This window comes from Pipistrellus hanaki (genome assembly GCF_964339955.1).
Source record: "Pipistrellus hanaki genome assembly, chromosome: 9".
Classification (NCBI taxonomy): Eukaryota; Metazoa; Chordata; class Mammalia; order Chiroptera; family Vespertilionidae; genus Pipistrellus; species Pipistrellus hanaki.
In genome coordinates, this window is record NC_140511.1 from 26,278,136 (window position 1) to 26,297,131 (window position 18,996).

The window sequence follows — 18,996 nt, forward strand, 5'->3', positions numbered from 1 at the left end:
GCTCTGTATAATGCCCCAGGGAAGTTGAAACTTAGTCTTTTTCACTGTTGTACCCCCAGTCAGAGGAACGGTGCCTGGTCCACAGTAGGTGCTCAGTAAACATGTGCTGAATGAATGAGTGAATGGGCCTGGAATGCATAGGCACCGTGTGAATCCTCTGAGAAAAGGCTCTGAGGGATAGGACAAGAAAGATGCTCTCTGAGGTCTACAGGCCTGGATGCATCCTTTTGGAGGAGGGTGAGAAGGATGAACAACTAGGGCACAAGGGTACCGGATGGATGCCAGCACACTAGAGGTGAGATAAGAAAATGCAGAAACTGCCTTAGCCAGTTTGGTTTAGTGGATAGAGCATTGGCCCATGGACTCAAGGGCCCTGGGTTTGATTCCCGTCAAAGAACCTTACCTTGGTTGCAGGTTCCCTGGCCCTGGTTGCGGGGAGGGGGGTTGGTGTATAAGGCAACCAATCGATGTGTCTCTTTTACATTGATGTTCTCAGTGTCTCCCTCTCCCTTCCACTCTCTCTAAAAATCAATGTAGCCGAAACCAGTTTGGCTCAGTGGATAGAGCGTCGGCCTGTGGACTGAAGGTCCCACGTTCGATTCCGGTCAAGGGCATGTACCTTGGTTGTGGGCACATCCCCAGTAGGGGGTGTGCAAGAGGCAGCTGATCGATGTTTCTCTCTCATCGATGTTTCTAACTCTCTATCCCTCTCTCTTCCTCTCTATAAAAGAATCAATAAAATAAATTTAAAAAATAAAATAAAAAGCAATGGAAAAATATCCTCAGGTGAGGAAGAAGAAGAAGAAGAAGAAGAAGAAGAAGAAGAAGAAGAAGAAGAAGAAGAAGTGCAAAAACCCAGCAATACATTTTTTTGTTTTTTTTTGTTGGGTGACACTTCCAACAATGAACCCTCCCCCACAGTGCTCAGTTCTGTGCCTCTTAGGTTCTCCCTGAAATGAATTATCTCTACAAGATCCATCAAAACAATACTAGAATAGTAACAGAGAGTCTCACTCTTGGACCGCAGTTACTGAAAGTCAGAGGCAAGGAGGGGCAAGAGGAGCATGTGAGGAATTTCAGTTTGAGAGGCCGGTGCGCAGGGCGGGAAGGGGCAAGGCAGCTGGCGTGAGCGGCAGTTCCTCCCCAGGGCTCTGATCCACGCAGATCGGTTTTCTTTCCACTTATCTCTGCAGCCAACTTGTAGCAACTGTTCGTGGTTTCCTATTTAAAGCGATGAAAGGTAACACCAACATTGGGGGCGGAGCGGGAGGGGGCAGAGAAACAACTTTGAATCCATATATAACCACAAATAAATATCACACGAGGTTATTTTTAAATACCTGAAAAAGACTCCTTACACACATAGGAACGGAGTTGATGTGTTGGTTGGTCTTTATGAATGACTCAGTGTGGTCAGACAAATCCATAACTAAAACTGTTTATAAGAGTTTTATAGGAGTCCCAAGACCCAAACACCGACTCTCCAAATTGAATTCAAGTACAACATCTAACGTCCCTCTTATGAGTTTGACTTATAAGTAACGAGGATAATAACTAATATTAGCACAACTTATGTTGGCCCTGGTCTGAACTTGTGGGCAAACTCCAGCACAGGTGCAGCCCAGCTAAGGGCTTCCTTTGACTAAATGGGGAAGCGAAGATAAGAGGAAAGAGGCGATTGATTGAAAGATGACTCAAGTCAGTGTAGGAGTCTGAACAGAGGTTGGGTCTTCCGGCTCCTGACGGTTTATGAAATCTTGACCTTACGTTGATAACACTGCAACCTGGCCAAACACGACAAGGAGTGGAATTTGATAATAAGCATATGTGACCTTTTGTACGAAAACTGTGTGGTAGATCATGAGAAAAAATAACAGTTTTGTACCAGTAAAAATAGTGGGTGGGAGGCAGTCTGGCATTTTCTTACGGAACTAAATATAGTCTAACCATAAGACACAGCAAGTGCACTCCTTGGTATTTACCCAAATTAGTTAAAAAGTTACTTCCACACAAAAACCTGCACGTGACTACTTATAGCAGTTTTATTCATAATTGCCGAAACTTGGAAACAACCAAATGTCCTTCATTAGGTGAATGGATAAGCTGTGGTACATCCATGCAACAGAATGTTATTCAGCAAGATAAAGAAATGAGCTGTACAGCCACAAGACATGGAAGAAACTTAAAAGCATTTTACTACTAAGTGGAATAAGTCAATCTGGAAAGACAAGATACTGTATGATTCCCATTATATGATATTTTGGGGGGAGGGGGAGGAAACATCATTATGGGACCAGTAAAAGGATCAGTCATGGCCTGGGGTTTGGGAGGGAAAATAATAGGCAGAGGATTTTTAGGTAACAAAACTATTATGTATGGTAGGGTCAGGGCAGATACATGCCATTGTACAATTGTCAACCCCAGAGAATGTGTAACACCAAGAACGAACCCTAATGTAAACTATGGACTTTAGTTGATGCTGTAAAGGTCCATGTCCTCTGTGTGCCAGGCGACACTCCACAGGCCTGCTCCAGTAGGAACTGAATGGTTCCCAGTCTTTTTTATCATATAAGGCATCATTGATTTAAAAAAACAAACAAACAAACAAAAAACAACTTGGTTGTATAAAGATTTCTTCAAATATTTTCACTCCAAGTCCTCAAAATCTTAGGTGCCTGGGTCAGATACTTTCAGCTTTTCCCCAAAACTGGTGGGGCTATTTTCTATAAACACTCTCCCCCTCCACCCGCCACCTGCTGGACAGTGTGGCCATTACAATGCTATCGACTGCGGGTTTTGAGTTTCTTGGCTGTGCTTAGGCTGTCTATGGATTCCACGTAAGCAATATATTTTTGAAATATATTATTTTTTTCACAACTGGATGAAATGTCATTATTTTAAATCTTAGCGTCTAGATGCCATGTTCCTCCAATGCTATGGTTTTAAATTAATAAGCATCCTACTCCCCAAACCCCAGGTCTGTTCTGAATGCAGCTAAGGTTGCTAAAGAACTGCATGAAGCGACTATTATCAAACACATAAACATTAACCACTACAACAAAATAACATCTCACACATGTCACACAGCACCAACAATTCGAACTTGAACTCTTTAAGCAACTACAATTATAAAAATGTCTCCTAGCTGGCCAATTCACTCAGAAACTAAATCCAAGATTCAGCAGTTTCTTGCACAAAACAAATGGGATGTTTTCATTGATAGTTCAGAAAAAAATGTTAGTATGATAGATGTGAATGAAAAAATAATTTTATTCAGTCAGATCCAATGTAATTGATCAACCACATGCTCCAAAAAAGTTTTTTCCTCTGCTAGTAAACCTTGTTTTATCATCTCACTAAATATTTTTTTTGAAACCTGAATATGAAGATACACAAAAACCCATAAATGCATCAATAATGGAAAATTGGACCAAATAAAATAAATCACCAAAACAAAAGGTAAAGATTTAAACATTTTAGACCCCACTTTAAATGAAAATAGACTTGCTTTAGTCACTTTTGAACATGTTTTTTTGCCAATCCTTAATTATTTTTTTAAAAAAATAATTATTTACTGTTGAAAATATTACATATGTCCCCTTTTGTCCCCCATTAACCCCCTCCAGACTGTCCCCTGCCCCAGACCCTCACTGCCCCATATATGTATGGCCTCATCTGTGTCCTTGGGTCATGCATATATGCATACAAGGTCCTGGTTGGTTACTCCTACCCACCCTCCCCCTCTTTCCTCTGAGATTCTGCACTCTGTTCCATGCTTCCATGTCTCTGGGTCCACATGGTTCATCAGTTTATTTTGTTACTTAAATTCCACATATGAGTGAGATCATGTGATACTTGTCTTTCTCTGACTGGCTTATTTCACTTCACATGATACTCTCCAGGTCCCTCCATGTTATCTCAAAGGATAAGAGATTCTTTTTTTTTATTGCTGCATAATATTCCATGGTATAATTTTTTTTTAATGGAGGAATAAAAAGACAATTTTCCAATAATATGAAATCTCAATTTTACATGAACATTTTCCAAGATCCAAAAATATGCTTTCCCTTTTAACTCAACTTCAAAATGAAGCTGCACAGATTGATGGTCTGGCTCTATGTGTCTCGTCAAAAACTGAATTCAGCCGAAACCGGTTTGGCTCAGTGGATAGTGTCAGCCTGCGGATTGAGGGGTCCCGGGCTGATTCCGGTCAAGGGCATGTACCTTGGTTTCGGGCAGCTGATGGATGACTCTCTCATCAATGTTTCTAACCTTCTATCCCTCTCTCTTCCTCTCTGTAAAAAATCAATAAAATATAATATATTTTTTTAAAAACTGAATTCACTCAGCACCACCTCTAACCAATCTGTGAACATCCTCCAAAACCATTTATGTCCAACTCCAGTCTACTCCTTCAGTTTCCCATAAAATGTAAAGATTTCCCATAAAATGTCAAGTAGCTCAGTTGGTTAGAGCGTCATTCTGATACACCAAGGTTTCAGGTTCAATTTCTGGTCAGGGCACATACAAAAGGCAACCTATGAATGCATCAATAAGTGGAACAACAAATCTCTCTCTCTTTCTCTCTTTCTCTCTCCCCCACCCCCTTCTGTCTCTCTAATGTCAACAAACAAAAATTTAAAAACATCTTTCTTTAAAACTTTCAACATGACAACATAGCAAAACTATAGCTGAAGATATATGTATATGTGTATATATGTATATGTGTATATATATTCATTTTTAATGAAATAAATACATATATTCAATTTTAATTTAGGAGAAATGGAAACTCCATCTATCACAATTTTTTTTTTAAATTTTAATTCTTTTTTCTCTTTTTTTTAATTAAGGTATTATATGTATACATACCTTACTAATCCCCACCCCACCCCATCTACCGCAATTTCTGATGTAAAAATAAAAAATGTTCCCACAACTAAAAACTAAATGCTTTAAACTTTTAACAGAGGAAGTTCTCTCTTTCTATCAATTTCACATTTAACAAGAAAAAAAAAAAAAGGAATGGAATAGTACATAGCCTGCCTTCCACTAATTTGAATGTGCTTTCTCACTTGGAGCCATCCTGCAAGGGAATAGGCTGGTAGGCCAATAATATTTTAATCCAGTCAGGCATATCCTAATCCAATCCCATGGCTCCTCATTGTGATTCAAGATAGAACTAAACTTAAAACTAAAAGCCACAAGATAAGGATCCAGAGATATTTTCAGTCAGGAAAGAGAAAGATGAGAAACTCCAGCTAGATAATTTGACTTAATCATTTATTTAAATAAATATGAAATATGGCTCAGTGATTGAGCATTGATCTATGAATCAGGAGGCCATGGTTTGATTCCTGGTCAGGGCATATGCCCGGATTGTGGGTTCAATCCCCCATGTGGGGCATGCAGGAGGCAGGCAATCAATGATTCTCTCTCATCATTGATGTTTCTATCTCTTTCTTCCTCTCTTTTCCTCTCTGAAATCAATGAAAATATATATTTTTTAAAAATATGAATTGAGTAACTATAATGTTTAAGGTTCAATACAGAATTTTAAAAAAATCAAGACTTAGACTTTTTTGGGGGAAAAATGTTTATTTTCATGAGGAAGATAAGACAAGAACAGAAACAGCATTAATTGACAAGTTGGATTTGAATACTGACCCCAATATTTACTAAGTGGTGACAGTATTCCTCTTTATTCATGGGGCTCTAAGACCTTCAGTGGATGCCCAAAATCATGAATAGGTACACTTTGTATTTTTCTAGACATACCCATAATAAAGTTTATTTATAAATTAGGCACAGGAAGAGATTAACAATAATAGCTAACAATTAATAACTATTTTAATTACTTTCAGAAATTACTCAAATATTTCACCCTTTTTAAAAATATTTTTAATTGATTTCAAAGAGGGAGAGAGAAATGGAAACATCCATGATCAGAGAGTATCATTGATCAGCTGCCTCCTGCATGCTCCCTACTAAAGACTGAGCCCATTGACCCTTCAGTCCACAGGCCAATGCTCTATCCACTGAGCCAAACCAGCTAGGGCTCAAATATTTCACTCTTAAGTAAAATGCTGGCTTTGGGGCTAAAATAGCTAATTATATAAAGAGAGAAAATATTTTCATTTTAAGGAAGTATCCATTGGATCCTATGTGGGGATGTGTTTAAAATAAGACTGTTGAATATTGTCAAATACCTATCCAAATCTGAAAGTTATGGATAAGTTATGTTACTGATTTCCTTATTTTAAAGTATCATTGCCTTCCTGGAATAAATCTATTTAGTCATTAGAGTTAGATTGTATTAGCTAATTATTCATAAATAACTTAATTTTTCTCACTATGCAATTCTTCAATTTTTTTTCTATCAACATTGTGTTTATTTAAAACTTTGATTTTTTTAATTTATTTTCCAATGCCAAGTGGATTTGGAAAAATCTGCTTTTCAAGGGTTTCACTCATATCCTTGTGGCATCGTCTGTGTACTGGTGGTTTTGAAAAGGCAGATATTTTTATGTCTTTTAATATTTCTTACATAGAAGTTTTTTAACTTCTGAAATCAGGTTTAGTTCATTTTTTTTCTAGAAAAGTGTCTATATTTTTTGAGCTTTGTAAAATTTCCCAGTTATGTTATTTTATAATTTATCTAACTCATTAATTTCTGCATATGTTTTTATTAATTTCTTCCTGCTACACTAGGTAAGTTTGTTTTTTCCTGATTTTATGAGACAGAAGCTTAATCCAGTTAATTTCATTGATAAGGTTGAAATTTTTTCTCGATCCTATTTTAACTGATCACATTTATTGCTATATGTATTTCATCCGTTTTGAAATCTAAAAACATTTCCATAATGCTTATTATGTTTTAGACATCCATTTTAAGGCTTTACAAATATTAACTCATAGAACTGTCATACTAATCTTATGAGGTAGATGCAATTACTATACCCATTTTACAGTTTAGGAAACTGAGTCGCCATGAACTTAAGTAATTTGCTAAGGTCACACAAACTGATACAAGTTAAACTGGGATTCAAAACCAGGCAGTATGGTTCCAGAATTCATAGAGCTAACAAATATTCTGGTTCCCTGGTTCCTACAAATTAGAAGGACATCTGTTCCTGTAATCTACAAGGCAGTCCGTTGAAAATGTTTAACTTCCCAAAAAGAAAGACTTCCATAGTTTCTGATATTTAATATGAACGCCTACTTTTATTGCATGAAAATTAAGAAGGCTGATTTTTTTTTTTTTCTGCTTTGGGACTTATGAGTGTTTTCTCTTCAGCCTAATATACTATTAATTTTGTGATTGATCATTGGCACTTTACAAAAGGGAGCATTCTATTACCAGATACATAAATTCTACCCTATTGTTCATGTTGTTTAAGCTTTCTGTACCTAGCGGGACCGGTTTGGCTCAGTGGATAGAGCGTCAGCCTGGGGACTGAAGGGTCCCGGGTTCGATTCCGGTCAAGGGCATGTACCTTGGTTGCGGGAGCATCCCCAGTAGGGGGTGTGCAAGAGGCAGCTGATCGATGATTCTCTCTCATCGATGTTTCTAACTCTCTATCCCTCTCTCTTCCTCTCTGTGAAAAATCAATAAAATATATTTAGGGAAAAAAAAAAGCTTTTTGTACCTATATTTTATATGATGTTGTTTCTTGTCTTACACGCCATGAAGTAAAAGGGGCTCTGAACATCCAGTTCCGACGTGTGGGCAAGGTTCGCACCAACAATGCTCAGGGCACCAGCAGGTTGTCCCACAGTTTGACTCAGCTGATACTATATCCCTGGAGATAGCGTCAGATCTCACAAATACAGAGCTCAGTCCTACAAAATTGCCATCGGCCCCACCCGACCACTGCCTTCAGATGCCAGTCACAAGCCCAGGAACGTCTGACCCATTGGCTATAAACCAAAGGTTCCTGGCCACCTCCTTGGGTTTTATTAATTTGTTAAGAGTATCTCACAGAATTCAGAAAACATTTCACTTACCGTATTAACCGGTTTATCATAAAAAGTTATTGTGATGGTCACCAGAAGGAGGAATGCACGAAGCCAAAAGGAGTAAAGGATTTTTTTAGGTCAGATAGGCTGAGCCCCCAAATGGGGCCAACACCCAGGGATGGGGAGTCAGATATTTTTTTTTAATATATTTTATTGATTTTTTACAGAGAGGAAGGGAGAGAGATAGAGAACTAGAAACGTCGATGAGAGAGAAACATTGACCAGTTGCCTCTTGCACACCCCCTACCGGGGATATGCCCTCAACCAAGGTACGTACATGCCCTTGACCGGAATTGAACCTGGGACCTTTCAGTCCGCAGACCATCGCTCTACCACTGAGCCAAACCGGTTTCAGCGGGAGTCAGATACTGGGGAGTGGGGGTGGGGGGCGTTTTCTGAGTGGAGCGTTCTCTGGGTGGGTCCTGAGGGTCTTGACTGTGGACCCACACTGGTCAGTACTCTTTGTGCCCAGATTGTTGCTTGGCTGGGTGGTGCTGTGGTTCCCAGGGTTGAGGGTCAGATACAGCCATATTTGGCTAAATCTTCATCAGTGATGGGCTCAAAGATGGAAGACCACCCATTGGCAGGGAACGTGTCCCAGGACCCCAGAGTGGCAGCTGCCTCTAGTTTTAGCTCCAGGGAATCACAGTCAGTGGTCCAGGAGATTTTGCCATAAGAGTGGTCCATCCTTACAACGTCAGCAACACAGCGAGGAGTTGGTGGGACAATGTCAGAAAAAGTGACTGGAATCCTGTCCAGAGAGAGCAGGCACGGGCCAGGGTGCATGGGTTCATCGGGATCCAATGGGGGCCCCAAGGGTTGAAGGCCAGGGGCACAACAGCACCCTGAAGCCCACACAGGATGCTGGTGAGCAGTGCTCTGCTGTGCTGGGCTGTCCATGGAAGGTTTGTCCTCAGGCACAGGCTGGACTTGGAGATCCGGCGCTGTGCACACAGCGCCCACCAGGCGGCGCCTCTTAGCCGGGGCCTGAACAATCCACTCTTGAGTCCCCTGTTCCCTAGGACGATGATGATGATGACCTGGACCTCGACTAGGACCACGACCACGTGTGCCAGTTGGCTGGAGATCCTGAGCAGATGTGCTGGATGTTGGCTGTGAGGATGATGGGTCGGGCTTCACGGAGCAGAAGGCCGCGGGCTGGGCGGTGGAGGCAGAACCCGGGGCTGGCCAGGGGCCCAGGGATAGCTGGTGCAAAGGGGTGCGGCCACAATGGGACCCAAGGCTCCTGCGCACTAATCGAGGGGTGTGCATGGCCCTAAGGGGCTGCAGGTGCATCAGGCCCAGCGCTGACCTGCTGGCCGCCCGGCTCTCCCTCAAGGCGCGCAGCTCCTGGCTGCCCGGCGCCCTGAGCTCCACATGGTCCACGCCAGCGCGGTCCTCCCCGCGCTTCCACAGCTCAGAGCGCTCGGGCTGCAGGATGCGCACAAACACGTCCATGGAGAAGCTCACCCGGGCCTCCCCGCAGCTGCACTGAGAGACCACCTTGTCATAGTCTCTCTCTGTCTCCCTGAAAAACAAATGCGGTACTTTAAAAAATAAAATAAAAACTTGCTTTAACTCAAGGGAATGATGTCCAGATACATATTTCTCAGTCATAAATAATAGAAAACTAAAGTCAGTTCTTCACATTTGCAATAGGAACAAAAGCTCTTTTGGTTACAAGCACAAATAGCAAAAATCAACCGACCTACTTCCCACCAGCAAAATCCCAATTCCAGGCGAAGGCACTGCAGGATCCAGAGAGACGGTATCCCCTTGAGAGCTGGCTCCAAATGCAGCCCACATCTTCTTGGGCCTGGCTTTATACCAGGGCCATAATCTCTTCATTGCCCTTCCATGGAGATCTTCAATGTATCAGCTTAGTTAATCCCTTTACTTTGTCTAGGACACGCTTTAAAGAAAAAATAAAAAGTGAACTCCAGTCTTTAAGCATACTAAGAGATTAAAAATAAAGAAGTGAGTGAGCCTTAACTGGTTTGGCTTAGTGGATAGAGCTTTGGCCTGCAAACTGAAGGGTCCTGGGTTCGATTCCAGTCAAGGGCATGTACCCTGGCTGCGGGCACATCCCTATTCAGGGGTGCGCAGGAGGCAGCTGATCAATGTTTCTCTCTCATCTATGTTTCTGGCTCTCTACCCCTCTCCCTTTCTCTCGGTAAAAAATCAATAATATATATATTTTAAACAAAATAAAATAAAATAAAAAATAAAGGAGTGAGGAAGTCAAACCACACAAATATTAAACAGGAAAGAAAATCCACCCTGGTCTAGCAGCAATTAATACCATCTTCTCAGAACCTGATAACAACTAGAGAGGAAAATTAAATGCTATGAAAGTTTGAACAACTAACACCTTTGATCACGTAACCTGCAACCACATAACAAATGAAAAGTGCTTTTCAATGTGTATGAACCATTTGAATAATGTTATCAATTGACGACCACAAACTAAAGATCAATAAAAATGCCACAGAATTAACATACTGAGAACCTCTTGGTCACAATCTAATAAAATGGGAAGTCACCAATAAAAACCCTCCCTCCCGCCCCATCCAGACCGCCTGGCTAAGTCACCACTTTCCCAGCTTCTAATCTCATTATATTTTGCTCCTGACCAATTTTAGGTGCATTTTTGGAACCTGGTTTCTTTGCAAAGCACGCTCGTGTTGATGGCCTGTTGTTAACTTTGAATGCCTTTGTGTTTTCCACCTCAAATTTTATTAGTTAAAAAGAAAAAAACCAGCAATTAACAAAGAAGAACTACTCGATGCTTCAAAAGCCATTGCTGGTCCTGGTCTGCAGTGTGAAGAAACGTCTGTTTGTGATTGGGGGTTGGGGGGGGGGGGGTTGTGGGGAGAAGATAACAACAAAGATACACTTACTTAAAAAAGGAAAAACTTCTGCTCAAGTTCGGTGATGTGTGGGATTTCCTAGGTTTGGGCAATTTTCGGTTGCCATTATTTACTTTTTCTCTTCCCTGAGGGAATTCCTATCTGGGTGATAATCCTGGGGTCTTGAAAGGATTCCCTGTCTGGCTTCCAGACAGGCTGGACCTAAGTCATTTCCTCAGGTTTTCTTTTTGTCAGGTAGGAAATTAAAGATGAGAGCGGAGGAGAGAGAGAGAGAGAAAGAGAGAGAGAGAGAGAGAGAGAGAGAGAGAGAGAGAGAGAGAGGTCAATTGAATTTCTGATCTGGTATCTTCCTTTTTAAAATATGTTTTTAAAGAGAAAATAAAAAGTCAACAATAAAATCTGAACCGACCATATTTATTTGAAAATTAATATCCACATTACATCTATAGTAATATATATTAGTATATCTAAAACTCGATTATTACTTATTTTTAGCTCAAGCAATTAATAAAATAAAATAAACACACACACACACACATACACACAGAATTAGGAAAAAGGAAAGATAAGATGAAATGATAAAAAGAAAAACAAGGTCGGCCATTGTGGCTCTATGGGTGAGTGTAGACCCATGAACCAAGAGATTACAAATTCTAGTCCTAGTCAGGCAAATGCCTGAATTTTGAGCTCAATGCCCAGTGGGGGCTGTGCAGGAAGCAGCCAATCAATGTTCCACTCTCATATTGATATTTCTCCCCCTCCTCTCTCTCTTCCTCTGTCTCTCTCTCTCTTCCTCTCTCTCTCTTTCCCTCTCCCTCTCTCTCTCTCTCTCTCTCTCTCTCTCTCTCTCTCTCTCTCTCTCTCTCTCTCTCTCTCTCTCTCTCTCTCTCTCTTTCTCCTTTCTCTCTCCCTCCCTTCCCTCTCTCTCTTAAAATTAACTTTAACTCTGGCCTGCCAGCCACAGCCTGTACACCTCCCAGGAGGGTGGGAGCAGTGGGGTACCGGGGGGCCTGGGAAAGTGATATCAAGGAGGGTGTGTGCCCACTGGGCAAGACAAGCTGGATCTGAAGCAGATGGAGAACAACTGACCTGCAGGGCGAGGTTGCAGGGAGACAAGAAACAGGTACAAGTTGTTTTGAATGTTAAGGGTCATTTTGATCAGTCTTTCCTAAAGGGATATTTTGCATTATTCTGGCTTTTACAGTTCTGGAGAAAGGTCTCTATTTGAAATGCATTTTCAGAGGGCATTCTGTTATCCAGGTTCTGGGTACACGCCCCAGGGCAGGCTGGTTCCTGGTAAAAGCCTGCGGTGAAGGGCGCTGTGTCCTGTAGCTACGAAGCCTGGCACCAGAGGTCCCGGATTCACCCACCACCGCTTAAGGCGGGACCCACGCTCTGCGGCCTGCGCTCCTGGCCCAGCGTGGAGACAGGGTCCTGGGCACCTGGTCTGTCACTTCAGTAAAAGATGTTTGCTTTGCAAAAAAAATAAAAATCAACTTTAAATAATATTTTAAACAAAAAGAAAATCATCCAACTCCAGTAGATGGGCATCCTACAATATACCTGAGCAATACTTCCCCAAATTGTCAAGTTTCTTATAAACATTTTGTCAGCCGAAACCGGTTTGCCTCAGTGGATAGAGCGTCGGTTTGCGGACTGAAAGGTCCCAGGTTCATTTCGGGTCAAGGGCATGTACCTTGGTTGTGGGCACATCCCAGTAGGGGGTGTGCAGGAGGCAGCTGGTCAATGTTTCTCTCTCATCGATGTTTCTAGTTCTCTATCCCTCTCCCTTCCACTCTGTGGAAAATTAGTAAGAATATATTTTAAAAAATAAATAAAAATAAACATTTTGTCAGACACATGTCTGAGCATCTATTACAGCCGAGAGAAATCAAATGTAATGTGGGATCTTGGATGTGATCTTGGAACATAAAATGACCATTGGGTAAACACTGAGGAAATCTGAATAACAGATCTATTGAGTAACATATAGGCATTGGTTCATTCACTGTAACAAATGCACCACAGTAATGTAAGGTGTTAATAATGGGGGCAAAAGGGTGAATTTGAAGTGGAAAATCTGTGCAGCTTTCACCTCTTAGGAATTTACAAGGGTTTTAGAAGCTCTGTGCCAGAAATAGGGATGAAAACCCAACATATATACTTATAAATCTCAATATTACATAAAATATCCTATTTTTAATCTGTTTCTTTTAACCTGTTTTATTTTCTGTGATTTGCCCTTACCAGTGTTGCCATATTTTCATGGTGAAACTTGCCTTTGAGCCTCCATTCTAACTTGTCTGATTTTAGCCCTGTAACTCCTGCTTTCTGCTTGTATTTGCACCATAGTATTTTGCTTGTCCGTTTACTTGTAACTTTTCTGAATCACTTTGTGTTAGATTGTTAAAAGATAAACTGAGGTCATTTAAAAGTGGAAGGATGCAATCAGGCAGCACTCAGTGGAGCAGGTGGGAAGCAGCTCCTGGGAGCTGTGCAAAAGGAAAGGCCTTCACAGGCAGAAAGGGGCAGGGGCAGGAAGTCACACGAGGCAAACACCTGGTGGGTTGTTGCAAGGTTACCCTCCTTATGGGATGGAGGGCCATGAGGCAGATGACCTGGCTGATGCTCACCAGGCGAGTCCTGGTTGGCTGCCTGGGGTTCCATCTCTGGGAGAGAGTCATTAAGGTCAGTGTGGTTTGGTGAGGTGCTGCCTAGCGTGAGCGACTCCAATATGGCCCTGTTTTCTTGTTTTTAACTAGCTACGTCTCTTTTATATCATTCTGAATTTTGAAAAAGCAGGTGAAGGATTTTACCTTTCTTTATTTGCAAATACACATTAGGGTAACAATTTTAATAAAACTTAAATAGGAGATTGTCCCCACCCCCACCCGACGCCAAGGATGAGGGTCATGAAGTCCCCACCCTCCTCCTGCTATTCTCTGGGCACTGGTCCTGACCCCTGCCTGGGCCGGTCCCCACTCCGTGAGGTATGTCTAGCAGGGGTCCTCAAACTTTTTAAAGTGGGGGCCAGATCACGGTCCCTCAGAGAGCTGGAGGGCCGGACTATATGAACTACTAATTCCTACTGTAACACCTCGGCTGCGCTCACTGCCCAAAAAACCTGGCGGGCCGGATCAGACTCCTCTGCGGGCCGCATGTGGCCCGCGGGCCGTAGTTTGAAGACCCCTGGTCGTGTCCCTGCCCGGCCACGGGAGCTCAGGTACCTCCGCAGTCGGCAGCTTGGACTACACTCAGTTTCTGAGGTTCCACAGCCACACCGGGAGCCCGAGAGCAAAGTCGTGGGCGCAGGGATGCTGCAGCCCTGGGTGGAGGAGACATGCTTCGCACCCGGACATAGAAACGGGGAAGTGCAAGGGACCCGCACAGTGTTACCCAGGGAGCCTGAGCATCCTGCGCGGCTCCTATGACCAGGGACGCCTCCTCCGCGGGTGTGGACAGTCCACCTACGAGGGCGCCAACTGCATCGCCCTGAACGCGGACCTGACCTCCTGGACCGCGGCCCACCTGGCCCCTCAGATCACCCTGCGGAAATGGGGGTGGGGGTTGTGGGAGACGGTGAGGCTGAGCATCCCAAGAGCTACCTGCAGGGCACCTGCATGGAGTGGCTCCGCATTTACCTGGAAAAGAAGAAGGAGGCCCTGCCGCCCTCAGACCCTCCAGAGGCACAGGTGACCCGCCAGCCCATCTCTGACCTTGAGGTCTCCCTGTGGTGCTGGGCGCTGGGCTTCTACCCTGTGGACTTACCCTGACCTGGCAGCATGACCAGAAGGACCAGACCCAAGACATGGAGCTTGTGCAGACCAGGCCTGCGGGGGATGGGACCTTCCAGAGCGGGCGGCCCTATGGTGCCCCCTGGAGAGGAGCAGAGATACACTGCCACCTGCAGCCCGAGGGGCTGCCCGAGCCCCTGAGCCTGAGAGGGGAGCTGCCTTCTCAGACCTTCTTCATCATCATGGGCATCGCTGGGGCCTGGTTCTGCTCGGAGCTCTGGATGGAGGTGTGATGAGGGGGGAGGGAAGGAGGCGCCCAGTTGATAAAGCAGGAAGCTATGCCCGGGCTCTGATGTGTCTCTAAAGACTGAGGCAGCTGCCTTGTGGGCACTGAGTGATGGGAGATGTGTTCACGCTCCCACTTCCTGACTCAAGACCCCCTGATGGGGAGGCTGGCCCAGCCCTGCTCCCCACACTTTCCTGTCCAGCAGAGGGGGGCTGGGCCCTCCCCATCCCTGCCTTTCCTCCCTGGTGCTCTGAGCCACAACTTCTTGCTCCTGAACTGAAATGAGACTGTGGGTTAACCTGGTTTTTTTAATTCTTGCCACTAACTGTGATGGTTAATTAAAAGAGATTCTTTAATTACTTTCTGAGAAGAAATAAATGGAAGCAACAAGAATTTAAAACACAAACACAAGTAAAATGACCAATATTCTGCTCGGCTGTGTGGCTCAGTGATTGTGGCCCATGAACCAAAAGGCCCCCAGTCCATTCCCAGTCAGGGCCCATGTCTGGAGTGTGGGCTCCATCCCCCGTAGGATCATGTAGCTGATCTATGTTTCTCTAGTGGACATTTCTATCTATCCCTCTCACTTGCTCTCTCTCTAAAATCAATAAAAACATCTTTTATTTCTTTATTGTTTTAGTATGTTTTTATTAGTTTCAGAGAGGAAGGGAGAAGGAAAGAGAGATAGAAACATCAATGATGAGAGAGAATCAATCAATGGCTGCTTTCTGCACGCCCCTTCCTGGGGATCAAGCCCTGAACCCAGGCATGTCCCTGACTGGGAATCGAACCACCACTTCCTAGCTCACGGATAGATGCACATGCACTGGGCTATGTGGACCGGGCAATAAACATATTTGTTTTTAAATTACCAACATCCCTAAGGCAGTACTGACCTGAGCAGGGGCCTGGGAGAAGGTGTGTCAGAGCCGCAGGAGAGAGAAGCTCCTGGGCTCAGTGTGGCTGTTGCGTGTTCAGTGACTCAGAGGCTCGGATATGACCGAGCTAAGTTCTCAGAAACACCTAATGTTGCCCCCAAATAACTATGGACCCTAGAGGCTGATCAACAAAACAAACACAAAATTTGACTGCCACAGCTGAAAGCCTTTTTTGTAAGTAAGGTTTTATTAAGCAAAATGCTTCCCAAAAGCAAGTCCAATCTTGAGACATAGAGTCTACAGCAGCATGGGAGAAAAGACAACATGCCCACCCATTGTCCCAGAGCTTTACAAGCTTTTTATACAATAAATGGGGGGTGGGGGGGGTGTTAATAAAGAGTTAATATACAAGAAATTTACATGGTGCTGGGCTGTCCATGGAAGGTTTGTCCTCAGGCACAGGCTGGACTTGGGGATCCGGAGCTGTGCACACAGCGCCCCCCAGGCGGCGCCTCTTAGCCGGGGCCTGAACAATCAACTCTTGAGTCCCCTGTTCCACAGGAAGACCACAACCAGTTGGCTGGAGATCCTGGGCAGATGGGCTGGAGGTTGGCTGTGAAGAGGATAAGTCGGGCTTCACGGAGCAGAAGGCCGCGGGCTGGGCGGTGGAGGCAGAACCTGGGGCTGGCCAGGGGCCCAGGGATGGCTGGCGCACAGGGGCCCGGCTGCCGCGTTGGCGGCGGGACCCACGGCCCCTGCCCACGGATCGAGGGGTGAGCGTGGCCCGCCGCGGCGGCAGGTGCCTCAGGCCCAGCGCTGACCTCCAGGCCACCCGGCTCTCCCTCAGGACGCTCAGCTCCTGGCCGCCCGGCGCCCTGGGCTCCACGTGGTCCACGCCAGCGCGGTCCTCCCCGCGCTTCCACAGCTCATAGCGCTCGGGCTGCAGGATGCGCACAAACACGTCCATGGAGAAGCTCACCCGGGCCTCCCCGCAGCTGCACTGAGAGGCCACCTTGCCGTAGTCCACCCAGCGCGGGGTGGCAAAGTTGATGGCCTCCGCGCAGTTGAAGCCGTGGTTGAAGCCGGCGTGGTAGCCATAGGGAAACGTCACCATGAACTCGCCGGCCTCCTGGGTGATGCGGCTGAACGGGACCCCGTTCTCCCTGAGGACAGTGGGCGAGATGAGGGCCACCTTGTGCCGCAGGAAGGCCTCGCAGCTCCGGGAGCTGCCCGGGAACAGCTCCCTGGCCAGGCGCTCCAGGCGCTGGCCGTGCTCGGGGGGCACCGCGTACCACGTCTTGGGCTCCCCGAAGTGCAGGTAGTTGATGCTGTAAAGGTCCATGTCCTCCGTGTGCCAGGCGAACGTGGTCTTCCACATGCCGAAGTACAGGTAGGGCGTGTTCACGCCTTCGATCACGAGCCCGCACTCCTGCTCCAGCAGGTCCTGGATGGTTCCCAGGTGGCCAAGGTTCCACTGCTTAGTGTTGGCATCAAACAGGGACCCGTTGATGTCAGCGCCGTAGATGGGCGAATCGTACAGGCGCGTTTTCCAGTATTTCCGCTCCAGATCCTCGAAATCCACGTGCGGTGGGGTCTGATACTGTCCACTGTTGGCCAGCAGGCGGTACTCCCCCACTGTCATGGCCCTCTTCTTCTTGTGGTATTGGATGAACACGCCTGCTCGCCCCGACGCCACCTGCTGGAGGGGAGTGGCTATTACCATGTCATTGACATCATCGTAGGTCTGTCTGGCTTTCCATTCCTTGGGTGGAACGACCTTAGCCAGGCCAGTTCGGTGTGCACCTTGGGATTCCATGTAACCAATATATTTGTTGAAATCTTCAAATTCTTCCATGGTTGGGTGGAAGGTCATGATTTTCACCTTTGGCTCATTAGACATCATGGCTGCAACGAAAGCAGGGGAGTCCCAGGTCCTTGTGGATGTTTTAGATGGCTGAGGATGAGGGAGTAATGTCTTCTCTCTTCTTTTTTATTTTTTAGGTTTTAGTTTTAGTTTGGTGTGTCTGTTGCGCAGTCACTCAGATTGGATGTTTGAAAAATGAGTCTTTTCCAGGCTTTTGGCCTCACCAGTGGGAACCACGATGATCAGTGCTTTTTGTGCCTGAAGGACATGGGCCAGTTCCGAGGAAGCAGACACTAGGGGTTTCCAGGCTCAGCCTGCAGCTCTGGGGGCTCCCCTGTGGGGGTACTGGAGTCGCTGAGGCTTCTCCTGAGTCACAGCTTCAGTGTCCGGATGGCTCCTCGCCCCAAATAGTGGAGAGTCTCCTCAAGGAAGTTGAAAAGCTAAACAGGAAGACGAGAACACAGAATATTGGTAAATAATCACACACACAGACACACCCCTAACACCTAATAGAAATTACTCTAAAACCTGGTTCTTAGGAAAGAACATTAGAAGTGAAATGTACAAATAGGCACTGTATGACAAAATAGGGGACACAAGTAAAAATGCACCAGGGAAAGTTTTAAAAAAATTAAAGATTAATCTTATGAACACATTGTTGCTAGTATTTTTGAAAATAAAAATAGATCATTTTCTCAAAAGCACATAGGCGGCCCGGGTAGTGTGCCTCGGTGGTTAAGCATCAACCTGTGAATCAGTAGATCATGGTTCCGACTCCCACTCAGGGCACATGCCTGGTTTATGGACAATCTCCAGTGTGGGGCCTGCAGGAGGCAGCCCATCAGTGATTCTCCCTCATCATTGCTGTCTTAAAAAATAAGTCATACAAGGCCCTAAAGAAGTAAAAAAATGAAATACACACAATATTTGTACTTTGCATCAATCAATGATACCTTACCAGGAAAAAGTTGCTTTCTGATCTAACATGTCATTGTTTTCTACAGTTTTATGCTTTCAAGGAAAAACAACAGCCAGAAAGTGCTTGCCTTCTGCTATTGTAAAATCTTGATTCCAAATTATGATACAATAGGACTCAGAAAAGGATTTTCTTTACAGATTCAGCCTCCGAATGAAACATGCTGTACCGGAGATCAGGCAAAATCATGTCCCACTCAACTCTAATTCACCCAGCACCTTCCCCATTCTAATGCCCCATATCTAATTTAAAACCTTGATTTTATCTCACATATTTTCCACATCCCTCCCAATAGATTGACTCTTTTACCCGATCTAGAAACCCATTTATTGGTCATCTGCTCCCTAAATGTGAGGCTTTTTGCTGAAA

The 18,996-nt window shown here is 44.8% G+C and overlaps 1 protein-coding gene and 1 pseudogene across 2 annotated transcripts; one reads left to right on the plus strand and one right to left on the minus strand.

Annotated features, from left to right (window-relative positions):
* Window positions 1-13,493: 13,493 nt before the first annotated feature.
* On the plus strand, window positions 13,494-14,987 carry LOC311627622 (HLA class I histocompatibility antigen, A alpha chain-like; annotated as a pseudogene). The gene is made up of 2 exons: window positions 13,494-13,591; window positions 14,165-14,987. The product of its transcript is annotated as an HLA class I histocompatibility antigen, A alpha chain-like (transcript).
* Window positions 14,988-16,187: 1,200 nt separating this feature from the next.
* On the minus strand, window positions 16,188-17,757 carry LOC311627623 (lysine-specific demethylase 4D-like; the record flags this gene model as incomplete). Its single annotated transcript, XM_084894112.1, has 1 exon — window positions 16,188-17,757. Exon 1 carries the CDS (start codon window positions 17,688-17,690, stop codon window positions 16,188-16,190), a length of 1,503 nt encoding a protein of 500 aa, XP_084750238.1. The 5' UTR covers window positions 17,691-17,757.
* Window positions 17,758-18,996: the final 1,239 nt, after the last annotated feature.